We start from the raw sequence: 16,579 nt of genomic DNA, 5'->3' as shown, positions 1-16,579 counted from the left end.
GTAATTAATGTAATGATATACCAGAGGTTAAAAAAAAAAAAAGTACCTTTCTAAACTGAATACTATTTAAAGTGGCAGAAAAAGTCCCATTTAATTATTATATAATTTCAACTGAATATAATTAATTCTGTTTTTAACAACTTGACAAGCAGGTGTAACATGTGCCAAAAAGAATCTCTCTTACCCATATACCTATGCACATGTGTGCATGCGGGCCTAGCCAGTTCTTTATGTTTCTTTACAATTTATATCATAATCACATTGTAGAGACACCAAGGATAGGATGGGACATGGAGGTAAACAGTCAACTCTTGCTTTGTTGGCTGAGAAGAGATCATAGGGAACATAGTGTGACGATTCAAACTATCCTAAAACTTTTGACCACTTCAAATATTTGGTCTAATGCCAGAATCAGTCCCAGGCCAAAATCTGTTTGAAAAAAAAATAGTAGGAAGGAATTATATATGCAGAACTGTTAATGTCCTCTTCCTGTTAAAGTATGAGTTTATTAAATGAACTAAATCATTGCTTGAACTGTTGGAGTTATACAGGTAGTTACATTCATTGGCCTCAGTGTTCTGAATTTATGTCTTTCCTGTCACACTGACAAATGCTTCATATAGTAACAGCAAACCATGATGTTTTCCAAATCTGTACCACTCAGATAGCATGATGAAGTAAAGCATCTTATCCTTTAAAAATCTAAGAACTTAAGGAGCTGCTAGAAGGAACCATAGGTTTTAAGAATTTTGCAACTTTCATTTGAAGTTTCCTTTAACCACAAATGTGATTAAGCAACTATGAGGCCTGTAAATACTTCTGGACTTTGCTATTAATATATAAAAGTATATGATGAGATTTTGCTTTATGATATTACCAATATTGTCTAAAAATAAAGGATTCCAAGGGAAATTAGGGCAGGCAAATATTTATTAAGGCAAATATTTATTATTCTTCCATGTGACTTTCTTTGTAGTTTGACTGTAACTGTCTTCAAGTATTTTTGATGTTGTTTACAGATATCCTCAGACACATCTCCCCCTATGTTCACCTTTTCCTTATATATACACATTTTCATCAAAGCCTTCATTGTTTAAAAGATGTATTTTAGTCTATAGATTTGTAATTGATCTGAATAAAAAAATTTCATACATATTTTTACTTTGGTTAAAGCAGTGTAAAAGTACAAAGCTTGTCCATATCATAGTCTACCGTAAGTATGTATATTCCAGTTTTGTGATGATGATTATTTAAAATTCGATGACTTTATTCAAAACAGTTACTCATCAAATATAATATCTAATTGGAAAAATGCTTCTATTTTCTTGAGATATTATGTGTTTCTGTGCAAATAATTAAAGTCTGATTTTAGGAAAAAGGAATTCATAATATCTCCAAATATTTTTAAAAGTATTTTAATATTAAAAATCAGTATTTTAATATCAAAAATTAATATTTTTGATATTAAAATATCAAAATTTTAGTATTAGTATTTTAGTATAGTTAGTAAGTATATAATAGTAAGATATTAGTATTTTGATATTAAAATTAGTAAAAATTAAAATATTTTTACTTTTACATTTGTAAAATTGGATTTTAAAATCTATAATTTGTTTTTAAGTTAAAGAGTCTGTATCTTAAAAAAAGTCATTTCAGAAGACACTTATTTGTTATGTCCTTTACCTCAACTTATAGCTCAGATTTTAATACCTAAGCACCATTGTCTAGTTGCTAGATATTTTTTAACTATTTCACATTGCTTTCTGCAATGTCATATTTTTAAAATCGTACTTTACAAAGAAGCTAGCATTTTATCTACTTTAGTAAACCGAAATTACTGACTAAAATAACTCATCTTTCTCTAGCCTGATGCATATTGTTTTTTTGGTTTCTCTGTTATAGGGACGTCTCAATGCTATTTGCCTTCATTAGTTTGCTCATTATGCTTCCCACTTGGTGGATTGTATCTTCCTGGCCTGTATGGGGAGTGATTCTATTTGTTTATCTGATGATAAAAGTTTTGAGATTATGGAGGACAGCCAAACTACAAGTAACCCTAAAAAAATACAGTGTCCTTTTGGAAGATACAGCAACAAATAGCCGAGCTTTTACTAACCTTGTGAGAAAAGCTTTACGTCTCATTCAAGAAACTGAAGTCATTTCTAGAGGATTTACACTGTGAGTTCATTTTTCATTTTACTTTTTAAGTAATTCTTTTCTATTACACAGTTAAATTAGAATATATATTACCTATTTTCATTTCTCTGTTGCATTTACAGAAAAAAGTAGATTTCTCTTTTGCATTTATTGAAGTCTGTCACCTGCTAAGTGAAGGAATAAATACATTATATGCTAGATTTAATGTGTAGTGTGATTCTGCTCATCTACTTTAAGAAACCAAAGTACTTTGAGAATCATGATTATTTCTGTGTTACCGTGTGATTATATGAGATAATGTATGGAGAGAGCCTAACATTGAACCTAGTGTGCAAAGTTACCCAATAAGAATTTGTTCCCTTTACTCCCTGTCAGATGCTCTCTTTCCTCAGTTTAAGTCATAGACATATGTGACATGAATTCATTTTGAAAAATCTTGCCTTGTATCAATAATATTCTTTAGGTACATGTTAGCAGATACTATGGCACTGTTACTCTTAGAATATCATGCAAATAATGATGTTTCACATTCCCATGAGAAATTAAATATTCGTCAGTCTAACTTGTAAGTGTGTTAAGCTATAGGATATATAGGCTATTTAGTCTATTATTAAAGGGAAAGTTATATTTATTGAGCACCAATTATGTCCCATATACTATGCTAGGCAATTTTGCATACAGCTAAAGGCATACAATTTTAAGTGGTAGAGCAAATGTTCAGGTCCATTCCATCTGAGTCTAAAGCTTGTTTCCAGTACACTAGGCTGTCTGCTAAACACTAACAGGTGACAGTTGTACTGTAGTATATTTGATAATTTATATAACTTATATAACCTTTGCAATCTATAGGTGGGAGAAAGTAAGTATATGGTGAAGAATAATTATGGCTCTTGATTAGTTGTATCTGGAAAATCATGAAAAGGAGGAGCAGAAGAACCTTTGGCAGTCATTGCATCCTTCACTCTGCTCTGTTCTAGGGTAGTACTTAAACCATCTTGACGTAAAAGCTGTGTCTGGAAAATCATGAAACAGGGAAGTGGAAGACTCTCCAGTAGTCGTCTCATTCTTCACCCTGTTGTGTTCTAGAATACTGTTTAAACAATCTCGAGACATAAGAGAGATTTTTATAACTTCCCTTTCTACACAATTCAAAATGTAACAGTCCTCGATCTGTTAATTTTTGTCCTTCCATTGTGGTTAAAGTCCACTTCTTATTGGTAGAGCATAGTAAATATTAAGTTGAGTGTCAAATTTTAAAAGTTAAAAATCACACTAAGAATAAATAATAGCTGCTTTTCATTCTTGACTTGCACAGCATTTTATTGAGAGGACTGACTAGTTAAGCAAAGTGGCTGTGTGTCCAGTTAATGCTTAGGCATGTACAGAGGATTCTGTCCTTCTGTCATTGTCCAACTTTTACCATATGTGTAGAATAGGCATGAAGAGCTAAAATGGACCAGTTAGATGTGATTTACCTCCAGATCATGACTTCTATCCATTCAGATGCAGACAGGCAGAAGAAATTTTGGAAAAGATTGTGCTTCACTTGCCTTCAGCTGGATAACTGATTGAAAAAAAAATTATGAGGAATAATAAATCTTGAATCATAATTTTTTTAGAAATATTTTTAATTTTTAAAACTCATTTAGTAAAATGGAGTACAAACAATAGTGCCATATATTGAAAACATGAGTGCTATTTTCTTCTGCCTTAATTTGTCCTCTCTAGCAAATAATTTAACCCCTCTTTGTCTCTTTCTGTTATTTTAAAATAAGCCTATCAGTCATTGTCCTCTGTTTTTTATAGATTTTTAATGCCTGAATATATTTTAGTTGGGTTGAAATTTTTAAAGTTTTAAGTTAGATGTCTTATTTTAAAATATTTGTGGTTATAGTGTAAGAAATTAATAAATTCCAATATTTTGTTTTGCTATTGACAGAGGTTACTGGTTAGGTGAAAAAACTATTATCGGATAACTGTTATATGTAATCACTCATAATTTCATCCGTAAAAGACTAATACATTATATGTCATTGTTGCAAATAGGTACTCTCCATTTATCTTTTGGAAAGTGCTATGAAATGTGCTTCCTCCTGAACAGTTTTAAGAGTAGCTATGCTACTCCATAGTAACCCTTCCTTTGCCTTTCTACTTGCATTCCCCTGTTGGCCACTGGTCCTGTTACCTTTCTGCATCCCCTATTTCATTTTGAGTAAGTAAGTGCCAGTGGCAGCAGGTGGGTAAGTCATTTTACCCTACTTTTATGAATGTACAGAATGCATTTCTATACAGTATTTGATCTGTACAAATGACCAAAAATATGATTGACGAACATATGTAAATGCATATGAAGAATGTGAAAGTGTTTTTAATGAAAGCTTTCATACTTACTGTAGATATAGGTTTTAACAACTGAATGTAAAGTAGTACCATTTTAGTATATTTTAGCAGGTAACGTTGTCTATATAAAAAAGTTGCAATTTCTTACATAAATATTCCTACATTTCTACTATATTTCAACTAAAATTCATTGTTTCCCCATATCAGAGGAAGCCTTTACTCTTGGAGATTTTAATTTTTCATTTGTCTTTTTTCAGATGGCTATGTATGTATCAGGGAAATGGCTATTTATGAGACCCGAGTTGGGATATTTATAATCATTTTCTAATGAAAATAATTAAAAGGATTTTTTTTCCTAAGCTTAATAGAATTGTGGATTTAGGAAACAAAAACTTTAGGACACCTGTATAGTTGTATCACATTTTACTTTTCAAGTTTGCTTGACAGGGTCAGTGCTGCTTGCCCATTTAATAAAGCTGGACAGCATCCCAGTCAGCATCTCATCGGTCTGCGGAAAGCTGTCTACAGAACTGTAAGAGCCAACTTCCAAGCAGCAAGGCTAGCTACCCTATATATGCTGAAAAAATATCCTTTTCTGTGTATATGTAAGAATAAGTAATGTTTCCGGAGTCCTGAATATAGATATTATAGTTACATCCTGTAAAAGTTAACTATAAACTGAGATTGCCTATTTTGAAGCTAATTTCCCTCATCACTACTATTTTAAAACTGGAAATGGCATTCCAGGGGGAATGATAACAGACAGGAAGAAAGTTCGGCTCTCCTGTGGCTCATTTTTAATAAGAAAAATACTTGAAGTCCCTCCCTTTACTGATCCAAAGAATAAAGTAAAAAAAACCTGGCTTTGCTAGATCTGACATTTTTAAAAATTACTGAACATGGCAAATTTGCGTCATCACATGGAAATAAACTGGCAACAGGAAATCCTTCCCCTTTCAAAAAACAGAGGCTCTAAAGTCAGATTAGCTGAGTTTAAATTTTGGCTGTATCAGTTACTGCCTAGGTGACCTTAAGCAAGTTTCTTACCTCTCTGTACCTTGCTTTATTCCATTTTAAAATGGCAATAATTACATAATCTTCCTGACTGTGTTTTTGTTAAGATCAAATAAGTTAGTGCGTATAAAGTGCTTAGACAGTGTCTGGTGTATAATAAACACTCAGACTGCGTGACAATAAGTTTGTAACTTAAATTTACTAAATCAGGAAGTTAGTTCTTTTAGGAAATGTAAGTGTATAAGATCTGTATTTTAGTTAAGATTCATAGATAAATTATCAGTCAATGGAATGCAAAAAGACTACACCTTCAGTAGCTGATAAGTATAATGCTTAAAGTTTGCAGAGTGCTTTGTGTTCTATCATTATATCCTTATACAAACCTTCCCAGCTAGATTTTCTTTTTTTTTTTTTTAATAGACTTTATTTATTTTTATTTTTTTGTGAGGAGATCAGCCCTATGCTAACATCTGCCAATCCTCCTCTTTTTTTTTTTTTTTTTTTTGTTTTTTGCTGAGGAAGACTGACCCTGGGCTAACATCCGTGCCCATCTTCCTCCACTTTATATGGGACGCCGCCACAGCATGGCTTGCCAAGCAGTGTGTCGGTGCGCGGCCAGGATCCGAACCCGTGAACCCTGGGCTGCAGCAGTGGAGCGCACGCACTTAACCGCTTGCGCCACCGGGCAGGCCCCCCAGCTAGATTTTCTTATCTCCACTTTATGAGAAAACTAAATAAAATCTCCACTTTGTGATTTGCTCAGTGTCCCACAAATAAAGTGGAGATGAAGTTGTGTCCTGAGTGTAGGACTTATGGCTTAAAACTTTTTCTATATATATATTTACTGTACTATATATACTACCTCTTTGGAAAATGAGAGAAAGTATTTGAATTTTAGTCAACAATTTATCCAGTTAGTTCCCCAACTGCCTAAATAAATACCTGCCTGCTGTGTGCTAGGAAGACAAAGTAAAAATTTGTACTATCTACTTTTAAAGGCCTTTGAGTGTAGTCAATAGATAATCCAGCATTCATAACACAGTATAAGTGCCCAGGGTGCCTTCCAACATAGCAGGACAATGTACTAGGCCTGTGGGGTCAGAGAATGCTTTCAGGGAAGTGACACCTGAGTTAACCCTCAAGAAACGAGTAGAGGGGCTGGCCCAGTGGTGCAAGCAGTTAAGTGTGTGCGCTCCGCTGCAGCGGCCCAGGGTTCGCCGGTTCGGATCCCAGGCGCTCACCGACGCACTGCTTGGCAAGCCATGTTGTGGCGGTGTCCCATATAAAGTGGAGGAAGATGGGCACGGATGTTAGCCCAGGGCCAGTCTTCCTCAGCAAAAAGAGAGGAGGATTAGCAGATGTTAGCACAGGGCTGATCTCTTCACAAAAAAAAAAAAAAAAGGAGAAATGAGTAGGAGGTGGCCTTGAAGATAATAAGAGTCTGCCTTCCAAGTAGATGGAAACAAAGATATGGAAAGAGACAGAGATACAACCGTGTGGCATGTGAACTACAAGTAGTTATTCATTCAGTGAATATTTTATTGAGTATAAAGTCAGTGCCAAGCAATATGCTAGTCACTAGATATACAGTGGTAAACGTAATAGACATGGTCCCTACCTCAGGGAACTTATAGTTTAGTGAGGGACGGGGGGTAACAAGGGATAGCTTAACAAAGATTGCAAATTGTGTGAGTTCCCTGTGCCAGTCACTTTTGTAGATACTGGGTACTTCACAGTGAACAAGACGAACAAGATCCTTATTCTCGTGGAGTTTACCTTCTAGTAGAGGAGATAATGAATAAAAAGTGAACAGATGATGTGGGGCCGGCCCGGTGGCGCAAGCGGTTAAGTGCGCGCGCTCCGCTGCGGCGGCCCGGGGTTCGCTGGTTCGGATCCCGGGCGCGCACCAACGCACTGCTTGGTAAGCCATGCTGTGGCGGCGTCCCATATAAAGTGGAGGAAGATGGGCACCGATGTTAGCCCAGGGCCGTCTTCCTCAGCGGAAAAAAAAAAAAAAAAAGAGGAAGATTGGCGGATGTTAGCTCAGGGCTGATCTCCTCACAAAAAAAAAAAAAAGTGAACAGATGAGATTTTTAGGTATTTGCTATAAAGAAAAAATAGGATAGAGAATGATTGGTGGGTTGCTGCTTTTGACTGGATGGTAGCGGAAGGCGTCTCTGAGAAGCTGACATTCAAACTGAGATTTGAATGAGTAGGAAGATTGTGTTCCAGTTAGATGGACCAACGAGTATAAAGATTTTGTGGCAGGAGTGAATTTAGCATGATTGGACTGTCGTGACTGGAGCCCAGTAAATTGAGAGGAGTATGAGATGGGATTCAGAGGTAGGCAGGGACCAGATCATATTCTCCATACAACAAACCTTAAGGAATTAAAATAAAAAAGAATCCACCAATCATTTCTTTGAAAAGACCAATAAGATAATATAAACACTTGCATGCCTAATCAAAGTAAAACGAGTGGAAATACACAAGGTTACTAATGAGAACAGAGTTGTAACTGTAGATATGGAAGAAATTAAAATAATTATAAGGGGATAGTACATGCAACTTTGTGGCAGCAACTTTGAAAATGTAGGGGGAAATGGCTCATTTCTTATCAGAATACGAATCTCCAAAACTGAACCTGGGAAGAATTCAAAAACTGAAGAGAATCAACATGTGATAAAAAAATATTCCATTTAAAAAAGAAAACACTTCGTTATATGTAAACAATGTAAAATATACAGATATAAAAATATGATAAAGTTCTTGAGGCACTACTTCCTAATGATCTCCACATTTATTCCTAAATGAAAAAATAAAAGGCAAAGTGCATAGAGCGGTATTTATAGTACTATGCTTCCATTTGTGTGTAAAAGGGATTGTGTATATCTGTGTATGAGGAGATAAATAAGTGTGTGTGTGCATGTGTATATATACATACATACCCTACATTCACGTTTATGTTTGGATTTGCTTTTATGTATGTGTGTATGCATAAAAATATCTTGAAGGATGTACAAGATACTGGTAAGAGTGATTGCCTTTGCCTTTGGGTAGGGGAACTAGATGGCTAAGGGAAAGGGGTAGGTAGTGGTTTTTACTCTACCCGTTAATACCTTATGAATTTTTAATCATGTGAATATATTACTTCTTCAAAAACTAAATGAATAAAAAAAAATTTTAACTACTAGGTCCAGATGGTTTTATAGTTTTTTTTTAAGAAACTATTTCAGACCATAGAAAAGGTTAGATAGTCTCTCCTACATTATTTTATTTATGAAGTTACTATAATCTCAGTACCAAAACAAGATGTATTACAAAGAATAAAAACTAGAGACCAATCTCACAAATGGAGATAGAAAATATTTCAAAAGAATCTTTATAGATTTAATGTAGCTTATATTAAAAGATTATCATAATATCAAATAGGATGCTAGAAATGCAAGAATGTTTCATTATCAAGAATTATATGGATATAATTCTTTACAAAAACAAAGTGGAAAAACATCACATAGTAATATTGACAGATGCCCATGAGGAAGAGGAAAGCTGAAACAGAACAGTGGTCTATGTCAAATAACCAGAGAGAACCAGTTTAGTGCTACTTAAATCAGTAGTCTGTGTATTTCAGATAATGGTCAGCTAATGATGCCCTGCAGTGTGCAGACTGGGAGGAAAAGAGAAGCATTTACGGTAGGGTTGTGGGGGCCTGAACCATGATCCAATCAAGTACACAATACAGTTTCAAAAAACAGGTGTCGAAAATAACTAGCACTTGAGAAGAGTTGAACTTTTAATTCTTAATATATAAAAATATTCACAAGTATCCTGTAAGATATCTGAGGTATGTTAATATATTAAATTTTAAGATTAGTTTCTTTTTAAAAAACTGTCGTAAATGTCCAGTCAGAGTTCAGAATAAAGATCAGTAAAGGTAATTTTGGACAGTTTTACTGTATCTTGTATGCTTTAATGAAAAGGCTTTGTTGATTGCCTTAACCTAATTTAACCTACCCCCTGAACTCTGAGAGTGACAATGTAACCAACTACATCTGTGTGGTGCCTTTTAAGGAGCTGGGCCTTGGACTTAGTGAAGAGCAGATTTCAGAAGAGGAAGCACATAACCTTACAGATGGCTTCAGCCTGCCTGCATTGAAGGTAATCCACTTGTGGAAGGGAGAGGCTGAGGTAGAAGAAAGATGTACTTGGATTGTGCCTGTGCTTTCTGAATGTAAATAGCGCACCTGTTCTCGTTTATTGTTTGCTGAATACCATCACCATAACAGCCTTACTGATGTTTGTGAAGCTGCCTTGAAAATCTGAGAGCATCATAAAGACTGGATGAAGGGATCCTTATATTTTGATATCAAAATACTTAAAGTTTTTACTATAAGCATTTCTTGCCTTGGAGTTTAGAGATAAGTGAATTTACTTTAATAGTAAACTAATATGAGTGATTTTATGACTAGCCATTCGTTTCAACAAACATGGGTCAAGAACTTAGAAAATCTATATTTTCCCTTGGAAAATCTCCAAAATTCTTGTTTAGAACAAGAATTTTTTTGATATTTAAAAGCCACATAAGAGGATATATTTGACTATGTAAGAATTAAACTTCTAAACTTCAAATGCTGCATATTTTAAATGCAAACAAGCTCAGGAAAAAATTGCAATGATTTATAATAAAGGGCTTGAATTCTTTCTATATAAAGAACACTAAGGTATATAAAGAACACTTCACAAAAGAATATAAATAGCCACTGACTGTGACGAGACTTTCAATCTTATTAGTAATGGAAAAAACACACATAAAAATAATAAGTAAACATTTTGCCAAGTATATTGAAAGTTGATAATATTCATTATCAATGAAGATTCAAGGAGACCTTGCACACTAGTGGTGAAAGTATAAACTGGTTCATTTTAGCAGTGAATACCATCTTCACAGAGGTGTGTGCTCTTACTCCAGCAATTTTAAGCTTACAGATTTATCTGAGGAAGTAATCAAAGATATACTCAAAGTATGTTCATGATATTACTACAACAGCAAATATTAGAAACAAATTAAAAGTTTAGTAATATGAGATTGGCAGTGATTTATGGTACATTCATTGGAGTTAGTAGAAGAAAAATAATAACATATTTAAAAACATAAGTTAAAGCAAGTTACAAAAACTGTGACGTAAGATTCCAGTAGTAGTTTTAAGAAGTCAATCCAAATGTCTATAAATTCCTTTCCAATATTTAGCAAACTCCACTTAGATATTTCTTTGTTTCTAGTCTTTAAAGCTTCACTTGATACCTTGAAAATCAGTGCAAGCGTAGTTGACAGCATATTTATCAAGATCCATTTTGTTTTGAGACCACTGTATATCAACTTCTACATCTTTTAAATTTTCAGATTCACATAAATGTTCATGTTTTCCTGTGTGTTTTTTTCTTGCTTGTTACTTGAAATTTGCCTTATTCTTACCATCATTCTAACCCATTTCAATAAATGGCACCATATAATTGACTAAGCTAGAAAACTGGGCACCATCCTACTTATCCTTCTTTTTACCCCTCACATCCAGTCTGTCAGCAGATTCTTGTGTTGGTTCAACCTTGAAAGTGTTTAAACCCATCCACTTGTTTCCATATCCCTTCCCACCATCCTTGTCCTAGCCGCCATCATCTCTTACCTAGGCTGCTGCAATAGTTTTCTAGCTGGTTTCCTTAGTTCCCTAAAGTTGTTTGTTTCAGAATGCAATGTGACATATAAAGAGTCTTAAAAATGAAATATGCTTTGCATCAGTAATTCCACTTCTGCAAATCTTTCTTAAGGAAATGATTCCAAATAGAGGAAAGCTTTATGTACAAAGTTGCTTATTAGCTGTGTTTATAATAGTGAAAAATGGAACACAGCCTAAATGTGCAGCAGTGGAGGGAATTACGGCAGATCCACATGTTGAACCATTGTGTAGCAGCTACAACTTGCATATGAAGATTTTGTAAAAACTTGGAGAAATGTCTATTAAAAGCAGTGAAACAATCAGGATATATAAATGTACACAGTATGACCATAACCGTTTTTAAAAAAAGACTAGGAGAAAATTCCAAGATACTAATAGCTACTCTTTGGGGTGGTGGCACTATAGGTAATTCCATTCACTTCCAAATTCAGTACCATGACCATGCTTTACTCTATAATGGAAAAAAAGCTTTTTTCAAAGGACAATTTGAGAGATTCTTAATGAAGAAAATGCAAGGACTTTGGAATTGAGCAGACCTGACCCTGACTAGCCATTTGACCTTGAATAAGTTATTCTTTGAACTTATCTCACCTATAAAAGAGAGTAACCATACCTCCCCTACAAGGTGATAGATTAAATGAGAACATATACAAAATACCTGCGACAGGACTTGTTGTATAATAAGTACTCAAAAATGGTAATGGCTATTATTCTTTAAGAAGGATCTGGAGAAAGAATTATGGTTATATATATATTTCTTCATTTCCTTTTTAAATTATTTTTTGTTTACTCATCAAGATATCTCAGTGATTTCCCTATTTCTTTATGCTTTTGATATGTTTTTAAAAGCTTGTTAAATCCTGAATTGTATTTTGGCTTAAGTATAGGCAGCAAAGAGAAAAGGTGTACCCCCTGGAGTCAGACTTTCCAAGTTTGACTGTAACTTCAATCACTTGACTGCTGATGTGGTCTCCAGCAAATCATTGTTTCTGTGTTTATAAAAATAGAATAATCATAATGCTTACCTCCAAAGGATTAAATATTTGCCCATGCAATGCCTGGGATAGAGTAAGTGATTAATAAATGTTAGCTTTTTTAAAATTGCATCTGATGTGACCTGTTCTAAAATGTGAGGCTTGTTCTTTGTTGTTGTCTCCTACTCCACCGCCAGTGGTGCTGGCTGTAGCTCGATCCTTTTTGCTCACCCATGTTGTTTTACAAATCAGACTCACTTTAGTATTTTGATTTTTGCTTTATTTTGACATATAACTAATCTATAACCAAACTCAGTGATTGTGTTGCATTGTTACCAGGAATATCAGCTTCTGAAAGAAGCCTTGTCTTGAGATCTATGGAGGTTATAAACTGCTGAAAACCCCTGTAATGTTCAAAAACCCGTGTTTTGCCACCTTGTACAGTTGCCATTGTACCCAGAAAAAGAATTTAAAAATGAATTTTGTAAGTTAAATTTTACAAGAAAATTCTCTCTCAAAAGAGCAACACTAATTAAATCTTTAAAAAAAATGTAGTGAAAGATGGTTTACAAATAAATCAGGGCCTTTTGTTTTCCTTTCTTTTTTGTTCTTTTTTTTGTGAGGAAGATCATCCCTGAGCTAACATCTATGCCAATCCTCCTCTTTCTGCTGAGGAACACCGGCTCTGAGCTAAATCTGTGCCCATCTTCCTCCACTTTATGTGAGATGCCGCCTCAGCATGGCCTGACAAGCAGTGCGTCGGTGGGCGCCTGGGATCTGAACCCGGGCCACCAGCAGCGGACTGCACGCACTTAACCGCTAAGCCACCAGGCCGGCCCTGTTTTCCTTTTTAATCTTCATTGTGTCCTATAAAGAAAATACATTTTGGATTTATTTTTTATTGTTCACATATCGTTCCTCAAGAAAACTTAACATAGCAAATGCTGCATCTTTGGAAAGGAAAGCAACCTCTTCATTGTATCCAGAGGAGACATATATAAGATACTTAGTACCGAGTCCTTATCCCTCTTTTTTTCTTTGTTTAAATTTTTACTAGTTTTTTTATTACAGTAAAGTAGTATATTTTCTGCTTTAGAAAAATAAGTCCACATTTTGTGAAAATACTTTAAATCAAAATTTCCTATTTGCCCATAAACTATGGTTTTCCCCTCATCCAGAGCAGCTCCCCTATCCAAAGAACGAACAGAAAAAAATGTATATTTCAGAGTTTTGGTTTAATTGGATAATATGGTAGTGATTAGATAATAAGTTAGTCTTTTTTAAAGTGGCAATAAGCTATGCCAACTTAATTCTTTTGGGCTGCAGCCCAAAACTCTGGAATCGTTCTTGATAACACTTTTCTCTCATAAACAGTTTGTCAAGAGATTCTGTCAGTTCTACTTTCACAATATATCCAGAGTGTGACCACTGCTCACCTCTTATCCCTAACCACTGTGATATAAGCTACCATTAAACCTCCACCTGGATTATTGCAGTAACTAGTCTCTCCATTTCTACTCTCACCTCCCTATCATTTCTCAACACAGCAACCAGAATGAGCCTGTTACAGTATAATTCAGATCATAGAACTCTTCTGCTCAGAACCCTTCAGTGGCTCCCCATTTCTCTTAGAGTAAAAGCCAGAGTTACTTCAGTGACTTCATCGCTTACCACACTCTCCCTTGTTTACTGTACTCCAGCCACACTGACCTTCTTCTGGTTGTTCCTCAGATGTGCCAAGTATGCTCCTGCTACAGGACTTTACTTTGCACTTGAACCTCCGCTCCCTGGAACTCTCTTTCCTGATGAGTCTCATGGCTCAGTTCCTTCAGATGACACTTTTTTAGAAACCTTCCTGGCCACCCCATCCCTCTCTCCCTCCGCCTCTCTCTCCTTCCCCTTCCCCCCTTATATACACACATAAACACACATTTGCTATTGCCCTTCTATGCTGTATTTTTCCCATAGCCCATCAGCCAAGAAACTATCTTTTACTTGTTATTATCTGTTTCCCTCATGCTTGAATGTAAGTTCCATCCAGGCAGGGATTTTTTTCACTTTCGTTCACTGCTGTATTGTCAACACCTAGAACAGTGCCTGGCACATAATAGGTGCTCAAGAAATATTTGATGGATGAACAAATAAAGGAATAAAGAAAATCATCGTAGTCACAAAATTTAATGGTTAAATAAGACTTTTGAGGTAAGCTTGTTTATATTCAAGAATTCTAAATTTGGCCTTGCTCATTTTTAAAAAATAAGTTAATGGTAAAATAGGTTTACATTAAATTATCTTAATTCATTATTTGCATAATTTTAAAATTCGTTTAATAAAAGAGTCTGAATAATGTCCATTTTCATGGTTGTTAAAAATTAGAATCTAAATTGGTTCAATCCTCTTTTTGTTGTCTGCTAACTCTTGTTCGTACTAGATTGTCTCCTCGTGTGTTTGTTTGTTTGGGGGATGTTGTCCTGCTCTTGAACAGGACCATGTCTGAAGAAATTCTTTGCTGCCTGGATTCAGGGTGTGTTTCTCAAGAATGGATTTTGTAGTTTCTCATGCCAGACGTTCCTAGGTATGATCACTCTGGGATTCATTTTTATGTTATTTCTTAGCAATTTCCTAGGCCAAAATAATGGTGTAGTTTTGAACCCCAAACTCTGGATCCATCAGTGACTCATTTCTTTGGACTTATATAGGTCCATCATTTCTACTGTCTTCTTTTCTCCTTTGTGTAAAATTTTTTAATAATTCATCAGGGAACATCCACTTCTAATAGATATGTCTCATTCCATCAACACTTCTCTTCTAGGGTAGAACTGTACTAAGTTATATACTGGTGTTACCTGCTATATTGGAATCAGAAGTTCCCACATGCCATGACCACACAATTTGATATAATATTCCTGGCTAATCTTAGAGTTAGGTCAAGCTTAGCTATTTTCATTACTTAGAATAAAGTGAAAAATTTAAACCAGAAGTTAAGATAAGCAAATCTGTAGTTTGTTTTGAATGCTGGCCAGTATTTTTAATTGATCTAGACCTGTTTTGTTTTGTTTTGTTTTTAAGATTTTGTTCCAACTCTGGGTGGCACAGAGTTCAGAATTCTTCAGACGGTTAGCCCTATTACTTTCTACAGCTAATTCACCTCCTGGGCCCTTACTTACTCCAGCACTTTTGCCTCATCGTATTCTATCTGATGTGACTCAAGGTCTACCTCATGCTCATTCTGCCTGCTTGGAAGAGCTTAAGCGCAGCTATGAGTTCTATCGGTACTTTGAAACTCAGCACCAGTCCGTACCCCAGCGTTTATCGAAAACTCAACAGAAGTCAAGAGAACTGAGTAATGTTCACACAGCAGTACGCAGCTTGCAGCTCCATCTGAAAGCATTACTGAATGAGTAAGTTTAGAAGCCATTTACGGAAATGTCCCTGTGATTAGCAAGCTTCATTCTTGTGTCATTGTGGTTGTTGGCTTGATTCCTAGCTAGAAGGAAGAAGCAAAATTGAGACATGCAGTATTAAGGATGGTTTATAGCTATGAATGTAGCAGAGAAACAATGATTTGTAAATATTATAATTTTGGGGAGTCACTTGTAGTTTTTACTTTTCATGATTTCAAAAGAAAACCTAGAAAGATAGGACAAAAGCAGATATTGTTCATTCTATTTGAGAGCTGAAATGGAGAAGTTTATGAAGAATGAGCTTGTTTTAACTTTCTTTAAGTAGGGCTCTTAAACTGTAACCTGCGGTCTAAGAGAAATATTTGCCAGCACTGGAACAGTAAATTATAAGAGGTATTGTTAAAAAAAAAAAAAAAAAGGTATTGTTATATATAGTTGAAGAGTAATATATTGCTGTTTTTCTAAATAAGTTACAGCATATTTAGACATTTTTCTGTAGCACAGGACAGGCTGTTGGGCCCCAGTTGAACAGTAAAATGTAGGGTCCATTGTTGATTTGTTGATCTTCTACTTCGCATAGTATTCTTGGTACTCTGCCTTCGTAAAAGGTAAGGTCCAGTGACCAGGGAAAATTTTCTATAACAGAGACTTGTAGTATAAGACTGGATAAAATGAATTGGTTGGATTCATGTTGTGTTGTAATTGGGGGGGGGGGGTCGTAGGAATTTAATGAGTTGATAAGACTGTAGTTGGTGAACTTGACCCTGGATAGCAGGCAAGAAGTAGAAGGGGGAAGGCAGCAATCGATTTTGTAAGATAATACAATGGTTCAAAAGGACTTGAAGTCTCAGTAAAATCTAAAGACTAGTTTGCTAGAATGAGGAAGGATGTGATGTACAAGGATAGGAAATTTAGGTCAGAAAGATACGTTGAGAACATAAGTTTTTACTCATCA

The 16,579-nt window shown here is 35.1% G+C and overlaps 1 protein-coding gene across 7 annotated transcripts in view; it reads left to right on the top strand.

The window, feature by feature from the left end:
* Nucleotides 1-16,579, top strand: part of VEZT (vezatin, adherens junctions transmembrane protein) — a 65,092-nt gene that overhangs the window by 34,795 nt on the left and 13,718 nt on the right. For 4 of the 7 annotated variants that reach the window (XM_058568626.1, XM_058568623.1, XM_058568628.1 and 1 more), the window contains 4 exons: nucleotides 1,903-2,178; nucleotides 4,933-5,082; nucleotides 9,525-9,672; nucleotides 15,290-15,621. In XM_058568626.1, coding sequence (XP_058424609.1) covers nucleotides 1,903-2,178; nucleotides 4,933-5,082; nucleotides 9,525-9,672; nucleotides 15,290-15,621 — 906 coding nt within the window. The remainder of the gene's footprint in view (nucleotides 1-1,902; nucleotides 2,179-4,932; nucleotides 5,083-9,524; nucleotides 9,673-15,289; nucleotides 15,622-16,579) is intronic. The other 3 variants (XM_058568625.1, XM_058568622.1, XM_058568629.1) reach the window with 1 other exon arrangement.

The sequence above is a fragment of the Diceros bicornis genome, chromosome 25, assembly GCF_020826845.1.
Source record: "Diceros bicornis minor isolate mBicDic1 chromosome 25, mDicBic1.mat.cur, whole genome shotgun sequence".
Taxonomy (NCBI): Eukaryota; Metazoa; Chordata; class Mammalia; order Perissodactyla; family Rhinocerotidae; genus Diceros; species Diceros bicornis.
This window is presented reverse-complemented; position numbering and strand designations above follow the sequence as displayed.